General features: G+C 38.7%; 1 protein-coding gene across 1 annotated transcript in view; it reads left to right on the top strand.

Moving 5' to 3' along the window:
* LOC124805079 (3'-5' RNA helicase YTHDC2-like) overlaps positions 1-19,728 on the top strand; it is a 306,102-nt gene that overhangs the window by 183,705 nt on the left and 102,669 nt on the right. Inside the window, exon 18 of the mRNA XM_047265510.1 lies at positions 5,035-5,306. Within this exon, the coding sequence (XP_047121466.1) occupies positions 5,035-5,306 (272 nt within the window). The remainder of the gene's footprint in view (positions 1-5,034; positions 5,307-19,728) is intronic.

Genomic DNA, 19,728 nt, shown 5'->3' with positions numbered 1-19,728 from the left:
CATGATTCTTGAACCAAGTGTTAGCTATGATTAAGTTATGCTCTGTGCAAAATTCCACCAGACGGCTCCCTCTTTCACTCCTTAGTCACATTCCATATTCACCTACTATGTTTACTTCTCTTCCTTTTCCTACTATCGAGTTCCAATCACCCATGACTTTTAAATTTTCATCTCCCTTCATTACCTGAATAATTTCTTTTATCTCAATATACATTTCATCAATATCTTCGTCATCTGCGGAGCTAGTTGGCATATAAACTTGTACTATTGTGGTACATGTCGGCTTTGTATCTATCTTGGCCACAATAATGCTTTCGCTATGCTGTTTGTAGTAGCTTACCCACATTCCTATTTTCCTATTCATTATTAAACCTACTCCTACATTACCCCTATTTGATTTTGTATTTATAACCCTGTATTCCCTGACCAAAAGTGTTGTTCCTCCTGCCACCGAACTTCACTAATTCCCATTATATCTAACTTTAAAACCTATCCATTCCCCTTTTTAAATTTTCTAACTTACCTGACCGATTAAGGGATCTGACATTCCGCGTCCCGATCTGGAGAACGCCAGTTTTCTTTCTCCTGATAACAACTTCCTTCTGAGTAGTCCCCGCCCGGAGATCCAAATGGGGGAGTATTTTACCTCCGAAATATTTTACCCAAGAGGATGCCATCATCATTTACCCATACAGTAAAGCTGCATGCTCTCGGAAAAATGACAGCTGTAGTTTTCCCTTGCTTTCAGCCGTTCACTGTTGAGATGGATGCCATTAAAACAAAGGCATTTTTCGTTGCGGTTGAATCTTCTCATAACACTGTAGTCACCAATATTTTGTTGACACCCACCTACATACATGTAGGGAGAAAAGATCATCTTAATAAAGTAAGGGAAATCAGAGCTCTCACAGAAAGATATAGGTGTTCATTTTTTCCACACATTGTTCGAGAGTGGAACAATAGCGAATTATTGTGAAGGTGGTTCGACCAACCATGCACCAGTTTGATTTGCAGTGTAGACGTTGATGTAGATATTCTCCAGCACACAAATTCCTCTAACACCACCTCCTGATGAATTGGTCATCAGCAACGAGGAAATCCCATCCCTGAGACAGTGAACAGTGGGATAGTTACAGCATCTTACTGACATGAACTGGAGTGATGGCAAATCATGTGGTATAAATTTGCCCATTACATACCCTCATATACGTCTGTTTTGAGTGTCACGAATCAAAATATAATTTGTCAGCACCATACAAATTCACTTACTATGTTACTTTACTTGATTAGAGATTGTTCACTTAGTATCAATAGAAATAAAGCTTACATGCCGTAGAAGTGCCAGGTAGCAGTATCAACAAGCTCTGACCTGAACTGCTGGTGTTGGTGGCCATGTGTGCGTGAGGCGTAGTGGTTTGTGTGACTGAATGGTGTGTGTATCTCTTTTGCTGACAGAGGCTATGACCATAAGCTTTGTGTAAGTTTCTTTTAATTGTGTCTGTCGGCAACTTTAACATTCCTTCGTTACAGTAAGTACATTATTTGTATATCATAGAGGTGGAGCTGGCATTCACCCTCTGTTCAAGCTCTTCCAACACCAGCCACTTTCTCTCTAAAAATAGTGTGTTGCCCCCACTGTTACCCTTCCTGAGCTGCGTTTACCTCAGACCATCTTCTTTAGGAATATGAACTGTTTCTAATATTGCAATACAGGTAGTTTAAATTGATGGCTGCAGTGGAGAAACTCTAAGAATGATACATGACATAATTTGTCCTACCTCTTATTACAATCCATAACTTCATCACGCACTATTTTTCGTCTTTCCTTCTGCTTCATCTTTGACTCTTCCATCAGGTCATAAATGAGGAGCATCTGTCCCTGCGAACTATGCTGCATTTTTATTTCAGTCTGTGTTAGCATTCTTACACCAACTGGGGAGCTTCCAGAAGCCATGGTCTCTATCCCATTGCGGTGGCTTTCATTTTCATGGTCACCAGTGCTCTACTTCCCAACAATGATTGTCTGTGACTGCCAGTGGCTCTTGTGAATTCGGATCATTAAGATCCATCAAAATCCAGATATCTTGTGATCCTTTACACTGATCACAATGTAGTTTTCATCAGTCTCACTCTTAATAAAAATTTACATATATCTACATATGATTCCACCTGATTCCAGTTCTTCTTCATTATTTTAATCTCCCAACTTATTAATGCACAGTTCTGTTTTCACCAGAAGGTTGCTTTATCGATTTGAAGCTTTTGCACAAGTGCATTTAGAACCAGAACACTGCTCTCACATTTTATTATAATAAATACTCTACAACACACAAGCGATGCCCACTTCCTGTTGTTAAAAAATTGCTCATGAAGCCTTGTCACTTGAACTCTCTTTGTATGCTGGTCCTTCCAAATTGCTGCATTTTAAGAGAATTAGAAGAATTCCCGGATTTACCCTGAGAATGTAGGAAATAGGAGTCAGTGCTGAGGTCCTCTGCGTATCTGAGCAAAACTAATTTGAGGTCTCAGAAGCTGCCCTCTAACAAACTGTTTCACCTCAACAGTCAAATCCCATCGACCCACATGGTGTATATACACCTAATCTAATACTAGCAATCTATGCATTTAGAGCAAGATCTACACTCCCTGAACACACAATGTCTAATTCCAACATGTAAGAATTACAGAGTTTACAGTAATTAAGGAATGGCAGATTCAGTCCACCTTCAACTGTAGGGAGGGGGGGGGGGGGGGGGGGTTAAATTACAGGACATTATGGTTGCAGCAATGCTGTTAAGCATTAATTATTACTATGTAAAATACATGTTCATCAGTTAAAAGTTTAAATATTAAATTTTCATGTAATAGCAATGAAGATAAAAAATTATTTAAAAACAATCACAAGAAAAGAAAGGGACTTCAAGAATGAAAAAAAAAAAAACTAGATCTAAAGAAGAGGAAAGAACATGGGGTGTAGCAACAAGCAGACTCTTATGGCAAAATGCTTATAGCTGTGAGGTGTTGAGAGAGGCAGTGAGAAACATTCTGTATGGCATGGGATATGATGGTGCTGTTATTATGGTAAGCGTCGTGCTCATCTATTGAGTAGTGAAGTTAATCTGTGGAGACAGTTTCAAGACTATCACTTAAGATAATTCATTTCATATCATGATGAAAATAAGATAGAACAATGGCAGAAGATTAGGCTAAATTGTTTGGGTCATGAATAGTGTCACACGATGAGGGGAGCGCCTCACCACAATTCCTTATCAAAGTTAGTATTAAGGAGTACAACAGCAGATCGTAAATATTTGTGTGGACCTTGTAACTGGGGTAATTTTAATGTGGTGGATCCTCATATTATGATTGGGACTACTGATCAATGCAAATGGAACAGCCCTAAATACGAAGACTGGTAGAAAGTACTGCAGCTATTGCGCTAAAGACAACTGGACTCCACACTGGCATGGTCTTTTAAACAGCCTCCATACAAGAAGGTTCAGTATCAGGGAGGGATTAGAGGAGGGTACACAAGGACAAAGTAAAAAAGAATATCTTGAGATGTGTTAAATTCTGTAGGCATTTGGATCAAGTGTCTTTGCATGTGTCACTGTTGTTAAGCTATCAGTGATGAATTTGAACAACAAGAGGGACTTAAATATTTTTGTCAGGCATTAATTTGTCCTCTCCTATGAAGTAGTTCTCTCCATGTCTCATAAACAGATCAACTGTGGAGGGAGAAGAAAGTACCACTGGTGGTACAATGCATTTATTTATAAGTATGTACTGTGAGATACACACTGAAGCCGGCCGCTGTGACCGAGCGGTTCTAGGCACTTCAGTCCGGAGCCATGCTGCTGCTACGGTCGCAGGTTTGAGTCCTGCCTCGGGCATGGATGTGTGTGATGTCCTTGGGTTAGTTAGGTGTAAGTAGTTCTAAATTCTAGGGGACTGATGACCTCAGATGTTAAGTCCCATAGTGCTCAGAGCCATTTTGAACCATACACACTGAAGTACACATACACTTAGCTTTGCTTTAGAGGAAGGAGGGATTGTTCTTACATTCAAATAATTTTTTTGAAAAGTGGCAGAATGAAAGCAGGATCGGCTATTATAATTTAAGAGAAGAGATTATAGTTGAAGATAGGAGAGCTATGTTTTCCATTTCTCTGTGTTTCATTGACAGAATATTTTATGTGTCACATGTATTTAGTGTACCGAATTATTGAAAGATGAAAATGTCTGAGTTGGTTCATTCCACGTTTTTTCTCACACATGCGACATATTGATCTTTGTGATGATATCATTAATGAGGAATATGATCTCAGATAAGGAAACTATGGGGAAGGATATAAGTTGTATTCTTCCTGAAGGAATCATTTCAGCATTCACCTAATGCAAGTGAGGGAAATCATAGGAAAACTTAATTATGGTTGGCTGGATGGAATCTGAAACTTGTTCCATTTGAATGAGAGTCCACCATGAAAACCAAAGCACCACCCTGAGATATGGTAGTGGTGAAGTTGATAAAGTAACCTGCTTGTGAAAACAGCTACTGTCATCATCTCAACAAGCCCTCTGAAGTGTAGGAAATAGAAGAATAACTGTGGACTGTTTCTTCTCAAATGATGACGTTCAAATCTGAAAGACAGATCATAATTTCTGTGCGGTACAGTATAACTTTAAACAACTTTAAACCGGGTAGTAAAACGTAAGATGAAAGATTCTTACACAAGATTGGCAAAAATTAAGATTGCCCAGTACATAATTGAATTGTTTACATGAAAAGCATTTCCAATGACATACTTTTAGACACACGTACACTGAAAGTTACTATATTGTTAATAGAAACTACAGAAGGAGAAATAAGTCATAATATTGTCTCAGAGTAATATTATTATTTTATTAGTGTAATTAAAAATACGTAAAAACCTCTTTTTATATTTCATTCAATACCAAAATAGTATATTTGGTATTATGTGATGATGCCTAACATACTTGATCCTTAAGAGACTTTTTGAAAACATTTTCTAGGCATGGCAGCATGCAAGAGCAAATGGCTGGGAAAAGTCATTTTGTGAGAAACATTTTGTGTCTGCCGCAACTATGGAAATGGTGGTTGGTTTGCGAACACAGCTGTTGGGCCAGTTAAGAGCTTCTGGCTTCGTGCGTGCACGTGGAGGTGGAGACATTCGTGACCTGAACTCCAACTCAGAGAACTGGGCAGTGGTGAAGGCAGCTCTGTGTGCTGGTGTATATCCAAATTTAATTCGTGTTGACAGAGAACATACACAGATGCGTACACAGTAAGTATTTTCTCATTTTTTTGTTATTTAATGTTTCCTCCTGCATTGGCCATAAGGAAATGACTAACAGGAGCACGAATACATTATGTGCACAATTGTACTGACTGCTTTCCACTCTGTGTTAGTGTTTTGCAACTGCCACATTTAAAGAAAAAAAAGAAAAATATTGTACTTTCAAATAGTGAAGTACATAATGAGACAAGCAAGAAATAACGTAAGCTGTAACTATCAAAACAAACTTTTCTTTACATTTCTGTTTCCGTTCTTTTGCTGGAAGGATCTTCGGCCTCTGAAAGATAATGTTTATATAGATTCTTTTTTTATTTGTGCTTAAATATACTCCTATTTTATAAGCACGGGTTTATCCCTAGTGTTTCATTGTTTGTATCACTTGAGTAGACTGATGATGTGTGTGTCAATGATGGTAGAAAAGAGGTGAGTGCATGCGTGAACATCATTAAAATTGTCTTTAGTTTGATAGTGTATGTGATTGGTATTCACCCTTTTGCTCACTTTTCAATGCTATATGCCATGTAATTTTCACTAGCAGCAGTGCTGTTTTCTGCTGTATTTAAGTGTTTCAAGGTTGCAGTAAACTTAAATTACAGCTATCCGTTTGCATCCATTCTTTCACCCATTTCCCTGTGTCTTCATTATCAGAATATTCTATATGTCACATGTATTTAGTGTACTGAAGTATTGATAATTGTAGATGACGGACATGTCAGATTTGGTTCATTCCACGTTCTTTCTCACACATGCTACAGATTGATCTTTAGAGTTAATAGTTTCAATATCAGAAATGGTGACGTAAGTAATTTTGTGACTCTAGTTTCATCTTATGTGTATTAGTGACATTTGTGCAAAAGACAATAGTAATTGCATGGTGCCTTGCATACCTAGCTCCTAGCCATATCTAAAAAGCTTTGATGAATTGTGGCTACATTGAGTACAGGAAAAGTTAAAATAATTACTGGATGACACCAGATAGCATATGTTTTGTAAAGACAATCTAGTAGTAATTCACTCTGATGATACCACATGTAAGTGGTTATACTTAATACACAGCATAATATAGTGGAAAATATTAATGTAGGTTCTGTGTGACATTTGTCTCCATGATCCATCAAACATGAGTGCAGTACTTACACAAGTGAACTAGTTCGGAAACAGAAGAAGCCACATCTAATATAGTATGGATGACCAATATTGCTGTGTACCCATGTGAGCAATATTTTGTCACTCTGCGATGAAGAATAATCTTTGGTTCAGGTACACATAGCATCTCATATAACGTCAAACGGGGAGATTTCGGACGGTTTTGTTGTTATTTTGATTGTAACTTTCATATATATTGTTAGATTAAATTGATTATTATGGAAGGCATAGGGTATATGTGTAACGAATAAAATATCCCAGAACCAGAAAGTGTATGTGTAAGAATATTTATCTGAGGCAGTTAAATAAAGTGTCCGACATCACCCCATGGATTGGGGTGATTTCGGACACATTTGTTTTTTAAATCTCTGTCCGAAGTAACAGTATATAGAGGGCGAATTCGGACAATTACTGCCTTTTTATTCTACATACTTTTTATTTGATTTTTGTGACATTTTACACATTTTAAGGTAGCCCTTTGTTACGAATAAGTGATATGGATTGATATGTTGTTGTTGTTGTTGTTGTTGTTGTTGTTGTCTTCAGTCCTGAGACTGGTTTGATGCAGCTCTCCATGCTACTTTATCCTGTGCAAGCTTCTTCATCTCCCAGTACTTACTGCAACCTACATCCTTCTGAATCTGCTTAGTGTATTCATCTCAATGAATTTTATATATTACAGATAAGTTCTGCACGAGCTCGTTTAATATTTTTGCTTAAGCGAACAGAAAGATCTTCTGACTGTCGTTTGAGGAATAAATGCACCCATTCTTGTCCTGGCAAATTATTACGAAATTTCTTCTCTTTTCGGCCAGATTTATCAAGATATATTTTAACTAAATATCTAATAGACAATTTAATGAAGGGAAATCCCCAATGTGCAGCCCTCAAGATACCTTGCTTCAACATTTCTTCTTCTTCTTCTTCTTCTTCTTCTTCTTCTTCTTCTTCTTTATTTAGCACTGGCTGTCTCCCATCTTTTTTCGGGTGTGCTTTCTGCATTTTATTTTGTAGGGTTGATTTAGGTATACCATACAAATCTCATGCTTTTCTGTATGATAATTTACCACTCTGAATATCACGAACAGCTTTATCTAAAAGTTCCAAGTCATAATTACACTGTACTGTAGCACCTCTTCTGCTCTTATAGGTTCTTGGCATTGTCTTTCACCCCACACAGTACACAGTTTTACAAAATCCGTAGTTATTTTATAACCTTGCACAAGAAACTCGACAAACTTGTACAGAAATTGTCTCAATGCTGTTAGCTACTGAGCACATCGACAGTCATGGTTACAATAACTTCCCGCTTGGCGCAACAATACAAAGTTTCCACTTTACGATAATGCATGGATTTTTAACACTGAGACTGTTCGTCAATTATTCACCTTGGGAAACAATTGACACAAAATAAAAGTTGTGGAAAGTGATAAATGCAATCTTGCACTTAAAATAACTGGCACACGGGTGTTAAAATAAGTAAGTCTTTGTTTCTATGCAGTGGCAAAGAGCAAATAAGCCATACTGTCCGAATTCGCCCCGGTGTCCAAAATCACCCCATTTGACGGTACCTGCTATGCTATTATTTCTGCATAGAACTTTATGTGCACGTGACTACAAACCAACTGTCCACCTGAACAAATGGACACACCAAACTGTGGCCAAGACTCAAATTGACCACTGAGCGATGGGATGGCTCTGTACTCAGATCCCAACCAGGCCCAGTCATGACACGATAAGTTCAAAGAATAACCACTGTCATACAAAGTTCTTGTCAGTACTTCAGTTGATTGTGGATGGAGAAGTGTGACTGGCCCAGCTGCTGCTTTGTCTTAAATTTGGGGCCTGGTAGCTCCACGTCACCAGCTGGCCGGAGATGCTACATTCTTGATTGCTTGCAGTGAGTCTGCCATATGTAAGTGTAATATGCATATCAGTAACAAGTTTACTCACCAAGCGGTGGCAGGAGAATATGTGTATAAAAAAGAATTGTATGTATGCAAGCTTCCGGAGCCAGTGGTTCCTTCTTCGAGCAGAAGGATGGAAGGGGAAGGAAGAATGGTGAAGTTAAAGGATTGGAAAGGTTTGGAAAAAGTGGTAGAGGTCAGAAAAATCACCCTGAATACAATGAGGATTTATCATCGTACTTCCTCTTCTGATGCAGACAGCTACAGTGACATGACTTTGGCATAATGCGCAGAAGAAAAGAAAGCTTTCATGGTTTTGCACTAAATGAACTCTCACACTTCATACTTTCATAGGATTATTATTCAGACAACACATTGTATCACAAGAAATATGTCTTCTCGCCACGAGAACTAAAGACAGAGTCTCTCTAATAATTGTCAAAAAACATTGAAAAAAGTTTCCATCATTTGTTTTTTGCCTTCCGGTGTAGCAAAATATCTCTTTGCCGACACTTACAGTGGCCGCGTTAGTGTTTATTGGTAATAACTTTTATCGTAGCGGTCTTTTCCTTTATGTACCTATATACTGGACGAGATTTGAAAACCCGAGAGCTTCAAGGTGGAAGACAGGGTAATGTGCAAGACAGAGATTACCGCTAAAACATTGTGCGTGAGTCAATAAGAGTGAAAAGCTAAACACATTGTATGCAATAGAGGTGCGTGGCAAAAAACAGACATATCAGAAAATGAAAGATGTAGAAAATTAAAATGGTATGAAGAAAGGAGTAGTTACTGTGAAGAAATTAATGTAAATGAAGTCCGGGTGGCTGGAGAGCACCAAGGACTTGTTGTAGCACTAGTTTCCACCTGCTGGTGTCTCGGGCAAGAATCCAGATGGCATATGTGTTGAAACAGACCCCGAGGTCATGACTGCCATTTTGTAGAGTGTGCTCTGCAACAGCATATTGCGTGTTGCCAGTGTGTACCCTCTGCCTATGTCCATTCATCCTAACTAAATTGCCGATGTAAAAGGTTGAACGGTGTTTATATAACAGTTGGTATACGACGTGTCTTTTTTAAAGGTGACTCTCCCTTTGATAGTGTAGATGGTGGTAGGAGGGTGCGCCGGTGTAGATGGTGGTAGAAGGGCACATAAGGCAAGTTTTGCAGTGGGGCAGTCACGGGGATAGGAGCCATGAGGTAGGGAGATGGGTGCAGAAGGAGTATAGGGTTTGACAAGGGGAGTGTCGAGATTGGGACGTTGACAAAAAGCTTTTCTAGGTTTGGTTGGTAAAATTTGAGACAGAATGGACCTCATTTCAGAGCATTATTCGGGATGTCATGGCCTTGTTGAAATAGCTGATTAATACATTCAAGACCAGGATAATGCTGAGTGGCAAGTGCTGTGCTACAAAATTGTTTTTTTGGAGGGATCAGCAGTACCAGGAGTGGATGTGACAGCAAAGAAATCTGCTTTTGAACCAGATTGATGGGGTAATTACGTCCATTGAAGGCTGAGGTGAGAATGGTAGAGTATTTCTGTGAAGAGTCTGCAGCCAAACAAATACATTTACCTCGTATGCCAACGCTGAATGGGAGGGAACATTTGACATGGACAGGATGCCAACAGTCAAAATGTGTAGGTACTATTGTTTGTTAGTAGGTTTAATGTGGACAGAAGTATGTAGCTGGCCTTTGGTGAGGATGAGATCAACATCAAGGAAAGTGGCTTGGGATTTGCCATAGGGCCATGTGAAATGTAATTCGGAGAATATATTTAGAGTTTTCAGGAATTTTAGCAGGTCTGCCTCACCATGAGTCCATGTGGCAATGATGTCATCGATGTTCCTAACCAAATCAGGTGCTGAAGGCTTACGGATCCCAGGAAAGCCCCCTCCAAGTGACCCATGAAAAGGTTGGTATAGGAGCTTGGAGGGGGCTTTCCAGGGATCCATAAGTCTTCAGCACCTGGTTTGGTTAAGATACATTGATGACAGCTTTGCCACAGGCTCATGGTGAGGCTGCCCTGTTAAAATTCCTGAAATCTTTAAATATATTCTCCCAATTCACATGGTCCTACTCCAAATCCCATGCCACTTTCCTTGATGTTGATGTCATCCTCAGCTAAGGCCAGCTACACACTTCTGTCCACAAAAAACCTACTAATAAACAACAGTATTTACATGTGAATGAAGACTCTTTACAGCAACAAACCACCTTTCTTCACTGGACATAATTACCCCACCTGCCTGGTTCAAAAAATGATTAAATGAGCCATCACATCCAATCCTGGTATTGCTGATCCCTTCAAAAACACAACTTTGGAGCACATAACTTGTCACTCAGTATTGCCCTGGTTTTGAAAGCGTTAACCAGCTACTGTGAAATGAGGTCCGTTCTGTCTGAGATTTTATCCAACCTGCGTAGAACAGCTTTTCGACATTCTCACAATCTCTGCAATATCCTTATCAGACCCTATGCTACTTCTATACCCATCTCCCCTCCTTATTACTCCTACCCCTGTGACTGTACTCACTGCAAGGCTTGCCCTACGCAACCCCCCCCCCCCCCCCCCCTACCACCACCCATTCCAGCACTGTAACTGGCAAAATATGTACCATCAATGGGTGATCCACCTGTAAAATCACACATTTCATATGCTAGCTGTTATGTAAACACTATTCGACCTTTTACATTGACATCACTACCACCAGATTATCACTTAGGATGAGTGGACATGGCAGAGGGTGTGTAGTGACAACACACATCCTTTTGCAGAGCCTGTTTCACCACACATGCCATCTTGATTCTTCACCCAAACACTTCCACTCTGAGGGTGGAAACTAGTGCTACAACACGTCCTTGGTGCTCTCTTGCCACTTTGATTTAATTTACATTACTTTCTTCCGTCTCAGCATTTCTTCATAGTAACTACTCCTTTCTTCACTCCATTTTAGTTTTGTACATCTTCATTTTCTGACATGTCAATTTTTGCTGCCCACCTCCATTACATACAGTGCACTTAGCTTTTCGCTCCTATTAACTTGTGCACAATGTTTTAGCAGTAACTTCTGTCTTGCATATTACCCTGTCCTCCACCTGTAAGCTCTCTGGTTTTAAAATCTCATTTGGTGCAGCCCCCAACAATTAGTCTTTCCTTCTCATCCCGTTCGGTAAGTCTCCTGTGGCTCGGGGTTCAGGGTGATTTTTCTAAACTCTACCCCTTTTCCTAAATCTCTCTAGTCCTTTTCCTTCACCCCTCTTCCTTCCCTTTCAACCCTTCTGCCAGAAGAAGAGTCCACTGGCTCCAAAATCTTGCATACATAAAACCTACACAAGGTGAATTCAACAAAGGAACCAAGACTTTGAACACAGACTTGTGTGGATCGTTGGCCATAAGAATTGTTAGCCTACTTTGAAGTTGTAACCCAGTGTGTTTCAGTGATTCCTTCATCTCTGCCTGAACTACTTATCTGTTTATATTTTCAAAAGCTCGCTATTTTCATTACCAAAAAATTCCATTTGTCTCAATAGCAAAGAAGTTTCTTCCATCCTTTTTCCTGAAGCATTAAAATATGTAACCTCTGGTAAGAAATACTGTGTATCTCTGATGTATAATTGATATCTGTTGTCAGTGTACAGTAATTGTATCAGTAACTGATTTAGCAGGTGTTGCCGAGTGTGTGTCATACTAATTTGGATCAGTACTGAACCTTGTTCAATTGTTATACACCTTAGCAGATTTGTGAACAAGGTATATTTTCTGAACTAAGGTCAAATTTGATCTCCAGCTATTGACATTTATACACTTGTTGGTTAATGAAGAGAAGACTCCAGATTTATGGAAATGTGTTTAAATGATAAGCTCTTGGAGTGGGCACATATTTATAACTTCCTACTGAAGTAGAATGCGGGCCTTTGAGATTAGAATGTAGTTTGCAGTCAACACCGGTGATACACTAAAATTTGCTTACTTAGCATGTGATACACTAAAACTTGTTTAATTAGCATGTGTCATTCCTTGATGTCATGTGGCATTATTTTGGTGCTACATAGTACAGGCAGAAAGAAAATATTTTGAATTAGTCCATATAAATTATAGACTTTTAAAAGCCATGATGAAACACAGGCAAGAGAAAAGAAAAGTCATTACTATTCTCGTATTCTGCTCACTTTAATTTCTCAGGAGCTTCTTATGACATCATCTTTCTCCTCATAATTTTTTTTTTCCTTAAGTTATGAGAAGCCATCCCGAAAATGTTAGCAGCACCCAGTAAAAGGACATTTCTCAATACCTCTATTGAGGAGTTAAAGGCTGTTAGTGACTAATCTCCAGTTTTTAAATCTAAATGGAGCTATTTCTATTGGAAAACTCGTTTTATTTACAACATGAATACTTTAGGTTATATTAATGTAGTAGGAAACATTCTGGTTGAATGTAAATCGCACAGGCTCCTATTGATGACTCACTGCTTCTGGTGTACGGTGAGTGGCCTCTTTATTCTTAAATTATTTAGGTTGAGTTAAGTTTGTTATAGGGATAGAAGTCACTAAATTGGATGCAATAGTAGAGGACACTGTTTATATATGATCATTTTAAGTTTCCATTACTGTTTTATATAACTTAATAAAATACATCAGGAAGTACAAAAGCTATATGTTTAAATTCCACCAACCTTATTTGTGTTTCCCATGGTTTCCCAAATCATTCTATCAAATTCCAGGATTGGTCCTACAAATAGGCAATGGCAGACACATTTTCCCTGATATTGTTGCAGTCTTTAGTCCAAAGACTGGTTTGATGCAGCTCTCCATTCTACTCTATCCTGTGCAAGCCTCTTTATCTCCCAGTAACTACTGCAACCTATATCCTTATAAATCTGCTTACTGTATTCATCTCGTGGTCTCCCTCTATGATTTGTAACTCCCCCATGCTCCCCTCCAGTACTAAATTTGTGATCCCTTGATGCCTCAGAATTTGTCCTACCAACTGATCCCTTCTTCTAGTCAGATTGTGCCACAAATTCATCTTCTCCCCAATTCTGTTCTGTACCTCCTCATCAGTTACATGAACAACCCATCTAATCTTCAGCATTCTTCTGTAGCACCACATTTCAAAAGCTTCTATCTTCTTCTTGTCTAAACTATTTATTGTCCATGTTTCACTTCCATACATGGCTACACTCCATACAAATACTTTAAGAAAAAGACTTCCCACAAATTTCTCTTCCCCAGAAACGCCTTTCTTACCATTGCCAGTCTACACTCTCTGCTTTGACTGTTACCAGTTTCTTTGCTGTCCAAATAGCAAAACTCATCTACTACTTTTAGTGTCTTATTTCCGAATCTTATTCCCTCAGCATCATGTGATTTAATTTGGCTGCATTCCATTATCCTCATTTTGCTTTTGTTGATGTTCATCCTTTAACCTCGTAACGTACCTATTTCTGACACAAAACTTTCAAAATCTTACGTATTTTTTTCTACATAGTTTTACATTCTCTTGAAAATGCATTGCATCAACAATTCATTTTTACATTTATCTTGAAAATCAAAGGAGATATTGCAGTTGGGAGTAGCTAAATAGTATTATCCTGAGATAACTGACGCTCAGCAAAAATCTCTGCAAATATTCATTACAATTTGTTATTTATTATGAAAAAATATACAAATAAGAAGTTAGATAAGATATACAAGATGAGAATCACACATTAAAATCACATTATAAATCCTTTTGTGTATGGTAGATTCTGAAGCCTAGTGTGATGCACAATGGGACCTGGCACTGGGGGCAATAGTACCATGTTTGTCGCTGGATGCACTTCCCATGTGCCTCCTGCTTCTTGGAACAAACTGTGCACACTCTTGTTGGATTGCTCTTCTTCTCTGTTGGCCCAATGATTTCTGGAAAATGTCTTTCCATCAACCGAAGAGGGTGGTGTGTTCATTCTGGTCGGTCTGGCTTAGGAGAAATGACGCTTCCTGTGTACTTCTCAGTTATTTTTCTGAGAGGGTAAACATAATTTCCAGTGAGTCCTTTTTCCCTCCAGATTTTTCATACAAATTAAACGAATTCCATACAGAAATTTTCAGTAAATGAAAAAAGATTTTCTTGTAGTACTTCTTGCCTTGCTTTCTGGGTGTTGGGTTCAATGCCATTCTTTGATTGGCGTGATCCACTCCTCCCATTGCACAGTTGTAGTCAAGCTCAAGCTTTGGGTTTATTATTTTCTTCGACCTATTCTGAGTCTCCACCTTATCTGTAGTGTGGATAGTTGAAAGAAGTACCATGTCCTTCTTGTCCTTCCAATGTAAAGCTGGTGCTTTTCCTTGGCCTTCAGCTGCAATTTCCCCTTTCATAATTTTAGATTTCAGAGAAATTGTGGCATTTCTTTCCGGGTCATTGTTACTGTTCCATGACTATCAGTGGACTTCAAAATTAGGGAATCTGCTAACTGTGGGGACGTGGAAAAGTTATCTGTCGTTAGACAGTAACCTTGCTTCAGGAGTGGTTTTGCAAGTGTCAAGACAACTTGTGACGACATTGGAAAGTCCGTGAAGCCTGCATCCACCTTTGTCCCTTTCCCTGTGTAAACAATCGGGGACCACACATATCCGCCAGCCGATTCACACGGCATATAGAATTTTATTCCAAATCTCCCCTTTTTCTATGGGATATACTGTACCCAACAAAATCTGCCCTTGTACAAAAGTAAACGTTCACCCACCATAATGTCCCGTTCAGGAACATAAGAAGTTTAAAATTTATTTTCAAGGTGCTGGTAAACTGGCCAAATTTTGTTCAGCTTAGGATTTGGTTGATTTGCAGCATCATATACTTCGTATTCAGAAAAATGAAGATACTTTTTTATTTGGCAAAACCTCCTGTAGGACATTACATTATTGAAAAATGGAGTTGATGTGCTTGCCCGCCGTGACCAGTACATGTGCAATTCACATTTCTGTACAATACTTTGTAAAATAATTAGAGCAAAGAAAATTCAAAGTTCTTCACTTGACAGGGACAAAACGTTACAGCCAGTGAATGAAACACATTGGCTGATATATTTAGCAGTTTCCACCTGTAACATCTCCAGCAAATCCCTTTCAAAGAAGTGTTTAAGTATTTGAGGTTCATCATTAGCAAAAGGAATTGTACAACCAGGATTAGCAGAAAACAGAAATCTTGGAGAAGCACAATCAGTATTTGGATTGACAACATGTCACACTCTCACCTGAAACCAATCTATATCTGTCTCTTTCTCACATGCTTCTTCACTTGATAAAAGTTCAAAAGAGTCATCACCCAATTCTGAAACACAGATGTCTTCCCACTGCTCTTCTTCACTGGAATGATCACAGTTCATTTTACACGACTCCAGAGATGCGTAATACTGCGACAACAGCACCAAAATGGTAATAAATGTTGCAAATTGTTGCAACAACAATAGAAATGCTACTGATGCAAGTATAATCTAGTTGGAAAGTATCCCTTAACTCCCAAGTCTCCAAAAAGCTTCAAGAGCATCACCCAAGAGCAATACACCAGAGCAAAATATGGAAAACACCAACTAGCAGCAGCAGCAGGAACAACCACGACTATAACTGGTTGCTGGTGCTAACTAGCGGCAATGTAAGGAACTGCAATGAGTATAATCGGGATACTGGCACATGAACGTGAGAAAATCGGGAGCCTGAGTTATCGTGGGATAGTATTTCTCGACAAAACAGACTATCCCGAGTTATTTCGGAATAGACAGTTAAGAGGTTAAAGACACTGTCCAGTCTGCTCAACTGCTCTTCCATACCCTGTGCTGTCTAAGACACAATTACAATGTCATCGGCAAACCTCAACGTTTTTATTTCTTCTCCCTGGACTTTAATCCCTTCTCCAAATTTTTCTTTTCTTTCCTTTACTGCTCACTCACTATAGAGATTGAATAATATTGGCAAAAGACTACAACACTGTTTCACTCCTTTCTTAACCACTGCTTCCCTTTCGTGCTCCTTGACTCTTAAAACAGCCATCTGGTTTCTGTACAAATTGTAAATAACTTTTCGCTCCCCGTATTTTACCCCTGCCACCTTCAGAATTTGAGAGAGAGTATTCCAGTCAACATTGTCAGAAGCTTTCTGTAAGTGTACAAATGCTATAAACTAAGGTTTGCCTTTCCTTAACCTAACTACTGTGAGAAGTTGTATGGTCATATTGCCTCGAGTGTTCCTACATTTCTCCGGAATCCAAATTGATCTTCCCCTAGGTCGGATTCTACCAGTTTTTCCATTCTTCTGCAAAGAATTTATGTTAGTATTTTGCAACCGTGATTCATTATTCCTTTCCCCTGTTCCTGTTAATCATTCCTTAAAACTGTACAACCCTGATTCTTTCAGTTTATCCAGATCCCATCTTCTTAAATTCCTACGTTTTTGTAGTTTCTTCAGTTTTAATATACAATTCATAACCAATAAATTGTGGTGAGAGTACACATCTGACCCTGGAAATGCCTTACAATTTAAACTCTGGTTACAAAATCTCTGTTTACCGTTATGTAATCAGGCTGAAACATTCCAGTGTCTCCAAGTCTCTTCCATGTACACAACCTTCTTTCAAGATTCTTAAACCAAGTGTTAGCTGTGATTAAATTATACTCTGTGCAAAATTCTACCTGTCAGCTTCCTCTTTCATTCCTTTCCCCCAGCCCATATTCGTCTAGTATTTTTCCTTCTCTTCCTTTTCCTATTATCAATTTCCAGTCCCCCATGACTATTAAATTTTCATCTCCCTTAACTATTTGAATAATTTCATTTATCTCATCATACATTTCTTCAGTCTCTTCATCATCGGCAGAGGTAGTTGGCATATAAGCTTATACTAGAGTGCTGGGTGTGGCCTTCGTGTCTATCTTGGCTTAAGTAATGCATTCACTGTGCTGTTCATAGTAGCTTCTCCACGTTCCTAATTTTTTTATTCATTATTAAATCTACTTCTGTATTACCCCTGTTTGATTTTGTATTTATAATCCTGTATTCATCTGACCAGAAGTCCTGTTCCTTCTGTCACTTAACTTCACTAACTCACACTATATCTAAATTTAAATTATCCATTTCTCTTTTTAAATTTTCTAACCTACTTGCCCGATTAAGGGATCTGAAATTTCACACACTGACCTATAGAACACCAGTTTTGTTTCTCCTGATAACGACATTCTCCTGAATAGTCTCCGCCTGGAGAGCCGAATGGGGGATTATTTTACCTCCGGAATATTTTACCCAAAAGGATGGCGTCATCATTTAACCATACAGAAGAGCTGCAGGCCCTCGAGAAAAATTATGGCTATAGCTTCCCCTCGCTTTCAGCCATTTGCAGTACCAGCACAGCAAGTTCATTTAGGATGATGTTACAAGGCCAGATCAGTCAGTCATTGAGACTGTGCCCCTGCAACTACTGAAAAGACTGCTGCTGCTCTTCAGGAACGTTGTCTGGTCTCTCGATAGATTACACACCCTCCTGTTGTGGTTGCACCCATGATACAGCCATTTGTATCGCTGAGGCATGCAAGCCTTCCCACCAACGGCAAGGTCCATGGTTCATGGGGGGACCTTTTTTGTCAATCATTACTCATTAGTAGGACTTGTTAATTCGTATACCATTGTCGTTTGCAGTTTTATCTTTCTGTAATTTTGTAGCTCCTTGACTTATTGGTGTTTTCTTTCATTAAATTACGTGAACGCTGTGACATTGTCGCACAGATACAGGTCTAAAGTTATTTATCTTTGAGAGTCATCCAAAACATGGAGACCATTTAGTTATTCAAAATGAAAAACATAATATTCATTGGATAAAACAGTTATGTAACATACACAAAGCTTCCTTCATTTCTCTGCACAATCACCTCTTACATTTAAATATTTGTCGTATCTGGTCACAAGCTTCTTAATTCCCTAGTTATACTCTTCTGCTGTCAGTTCACTGCATTCTCCATCACTTCCAAAATGTGAACTGCCCAAAAACTTTTTCAGCTTAAGGAAAAGCTGGAAATCAGTAGGAGCAAGACCTGAACTATAGTGTGGATGAGCAAAGATGTCGCAGCCAAATTGATCAAGCAGTTATTAAGTTGCAGCCAGAGTGTGAGGGTAAACATTGTGTTGAAGAAGCTCAATTTCTCCAGAATGCATTTGTTGCCTCCTGTTTTGGATGACTCTTAGTTGCTTAGAGTCTCACAATAACAATTTGCATTGATTGTAGTGCCTTTTGGCATTGAGTCCAAACAAATTCCTTTATGATCCCAAAAACATTTGCCACGATCTTCTGTGGTAAGAGAGTCTGTTTGAATTTTCTTGGTTTCTTGAGTGATGTGGGAAAAGCCTACTCAAGTGATTGGCTCTTGCTCTCTTGGGTGATGTGAAACACCTAGGTCTCAGTATCAGTTACAATCTGATGAAGATTGGGTCAAGAATGTCAACACTGAGCCTATTTTCTGAGTTTTGTGTTGGTCACTCATTTGCTGTTGAACCTACTGTGTACAAATTTTGTTCTAGCAGGCTTCAACAACTTCACCAAGCAGATAATGAGAAATGTCTGGCAACATACTGTGCAATTTGTCAAGAGTAATGCGCCTGTCTTACAAGATTCTGTTGTTCATTGCAGTGTTCAGGTTTTCTGTGATTGTAACCACCTGGCTTAATGAACTGACAGCAGAAGAATATAAAATGGGAATTATGAAGCTCATGACCAGGGTGGATAATTAAAGAACTGAAGGAAGCTTCATGAATGCAACCAAATTGTGTGTTCCTATAAATATTGTGTTTCTCATTTTCTGTAACTAAACGGTCTTTATTTTCTGGACGATCCTTGTACATCATGAAACAGCTAACCATGTTCATGTCATCATCCCAGTTACAGGTTGCCTATGTAATGGCTTCCAGGGGCAACAAAAGTGTTATTTCCAGTGTTTCATACAATTGTAAACCAAGTTAAAAAATTTAAAGTGCTGCTACAATCTACTTATTAAAAGGCATATAATATTATGTTAAAGACTTAACACAGTAAGGCAAGTATTACAGTAAGAAACCGTGTATGTACCTTGAGGTAGTGTTGCTCATTGCACACAAATACTCATTCTTGTTTCATCCTGTATTTGAGAGTAAGAGCACTCAGCACATAGTGACTACTGAAAAAATTGAAACATAATTTCAAATGGTTTCTAAACTTTTTCTCACTTACATGCTTAACATCAACCATATAACGCCTTAATTCATTTCTAAAGTAATCAGGAGTTTGAAGCCGTTTAATACATGGGAATTTTAAAAAATGGAGTTTTACTGGTAAATATATTAATAACAATAGTCGTTATTTT

Source organism: Schistocerca piceifrons, chromosome 7 (genome assembly GCF_021461385.2).
Source record: "Schistocerca piceifrons isolate TAMUIC-IGC-003096 chromosome 7, iqSchPice1.1, whole genome shotgun sequence".
Classification (NCBI taxonomy): domain Eukaryota; kingdom Metazoa; phylum Arthropoda; class Insecta; order Orthoptera; family Acrididae; genus Schistocerca; species Schistocerca piceifrons.
This window is presented reverse-complemented; position numbering and strand designations above follow the sequence as displayed.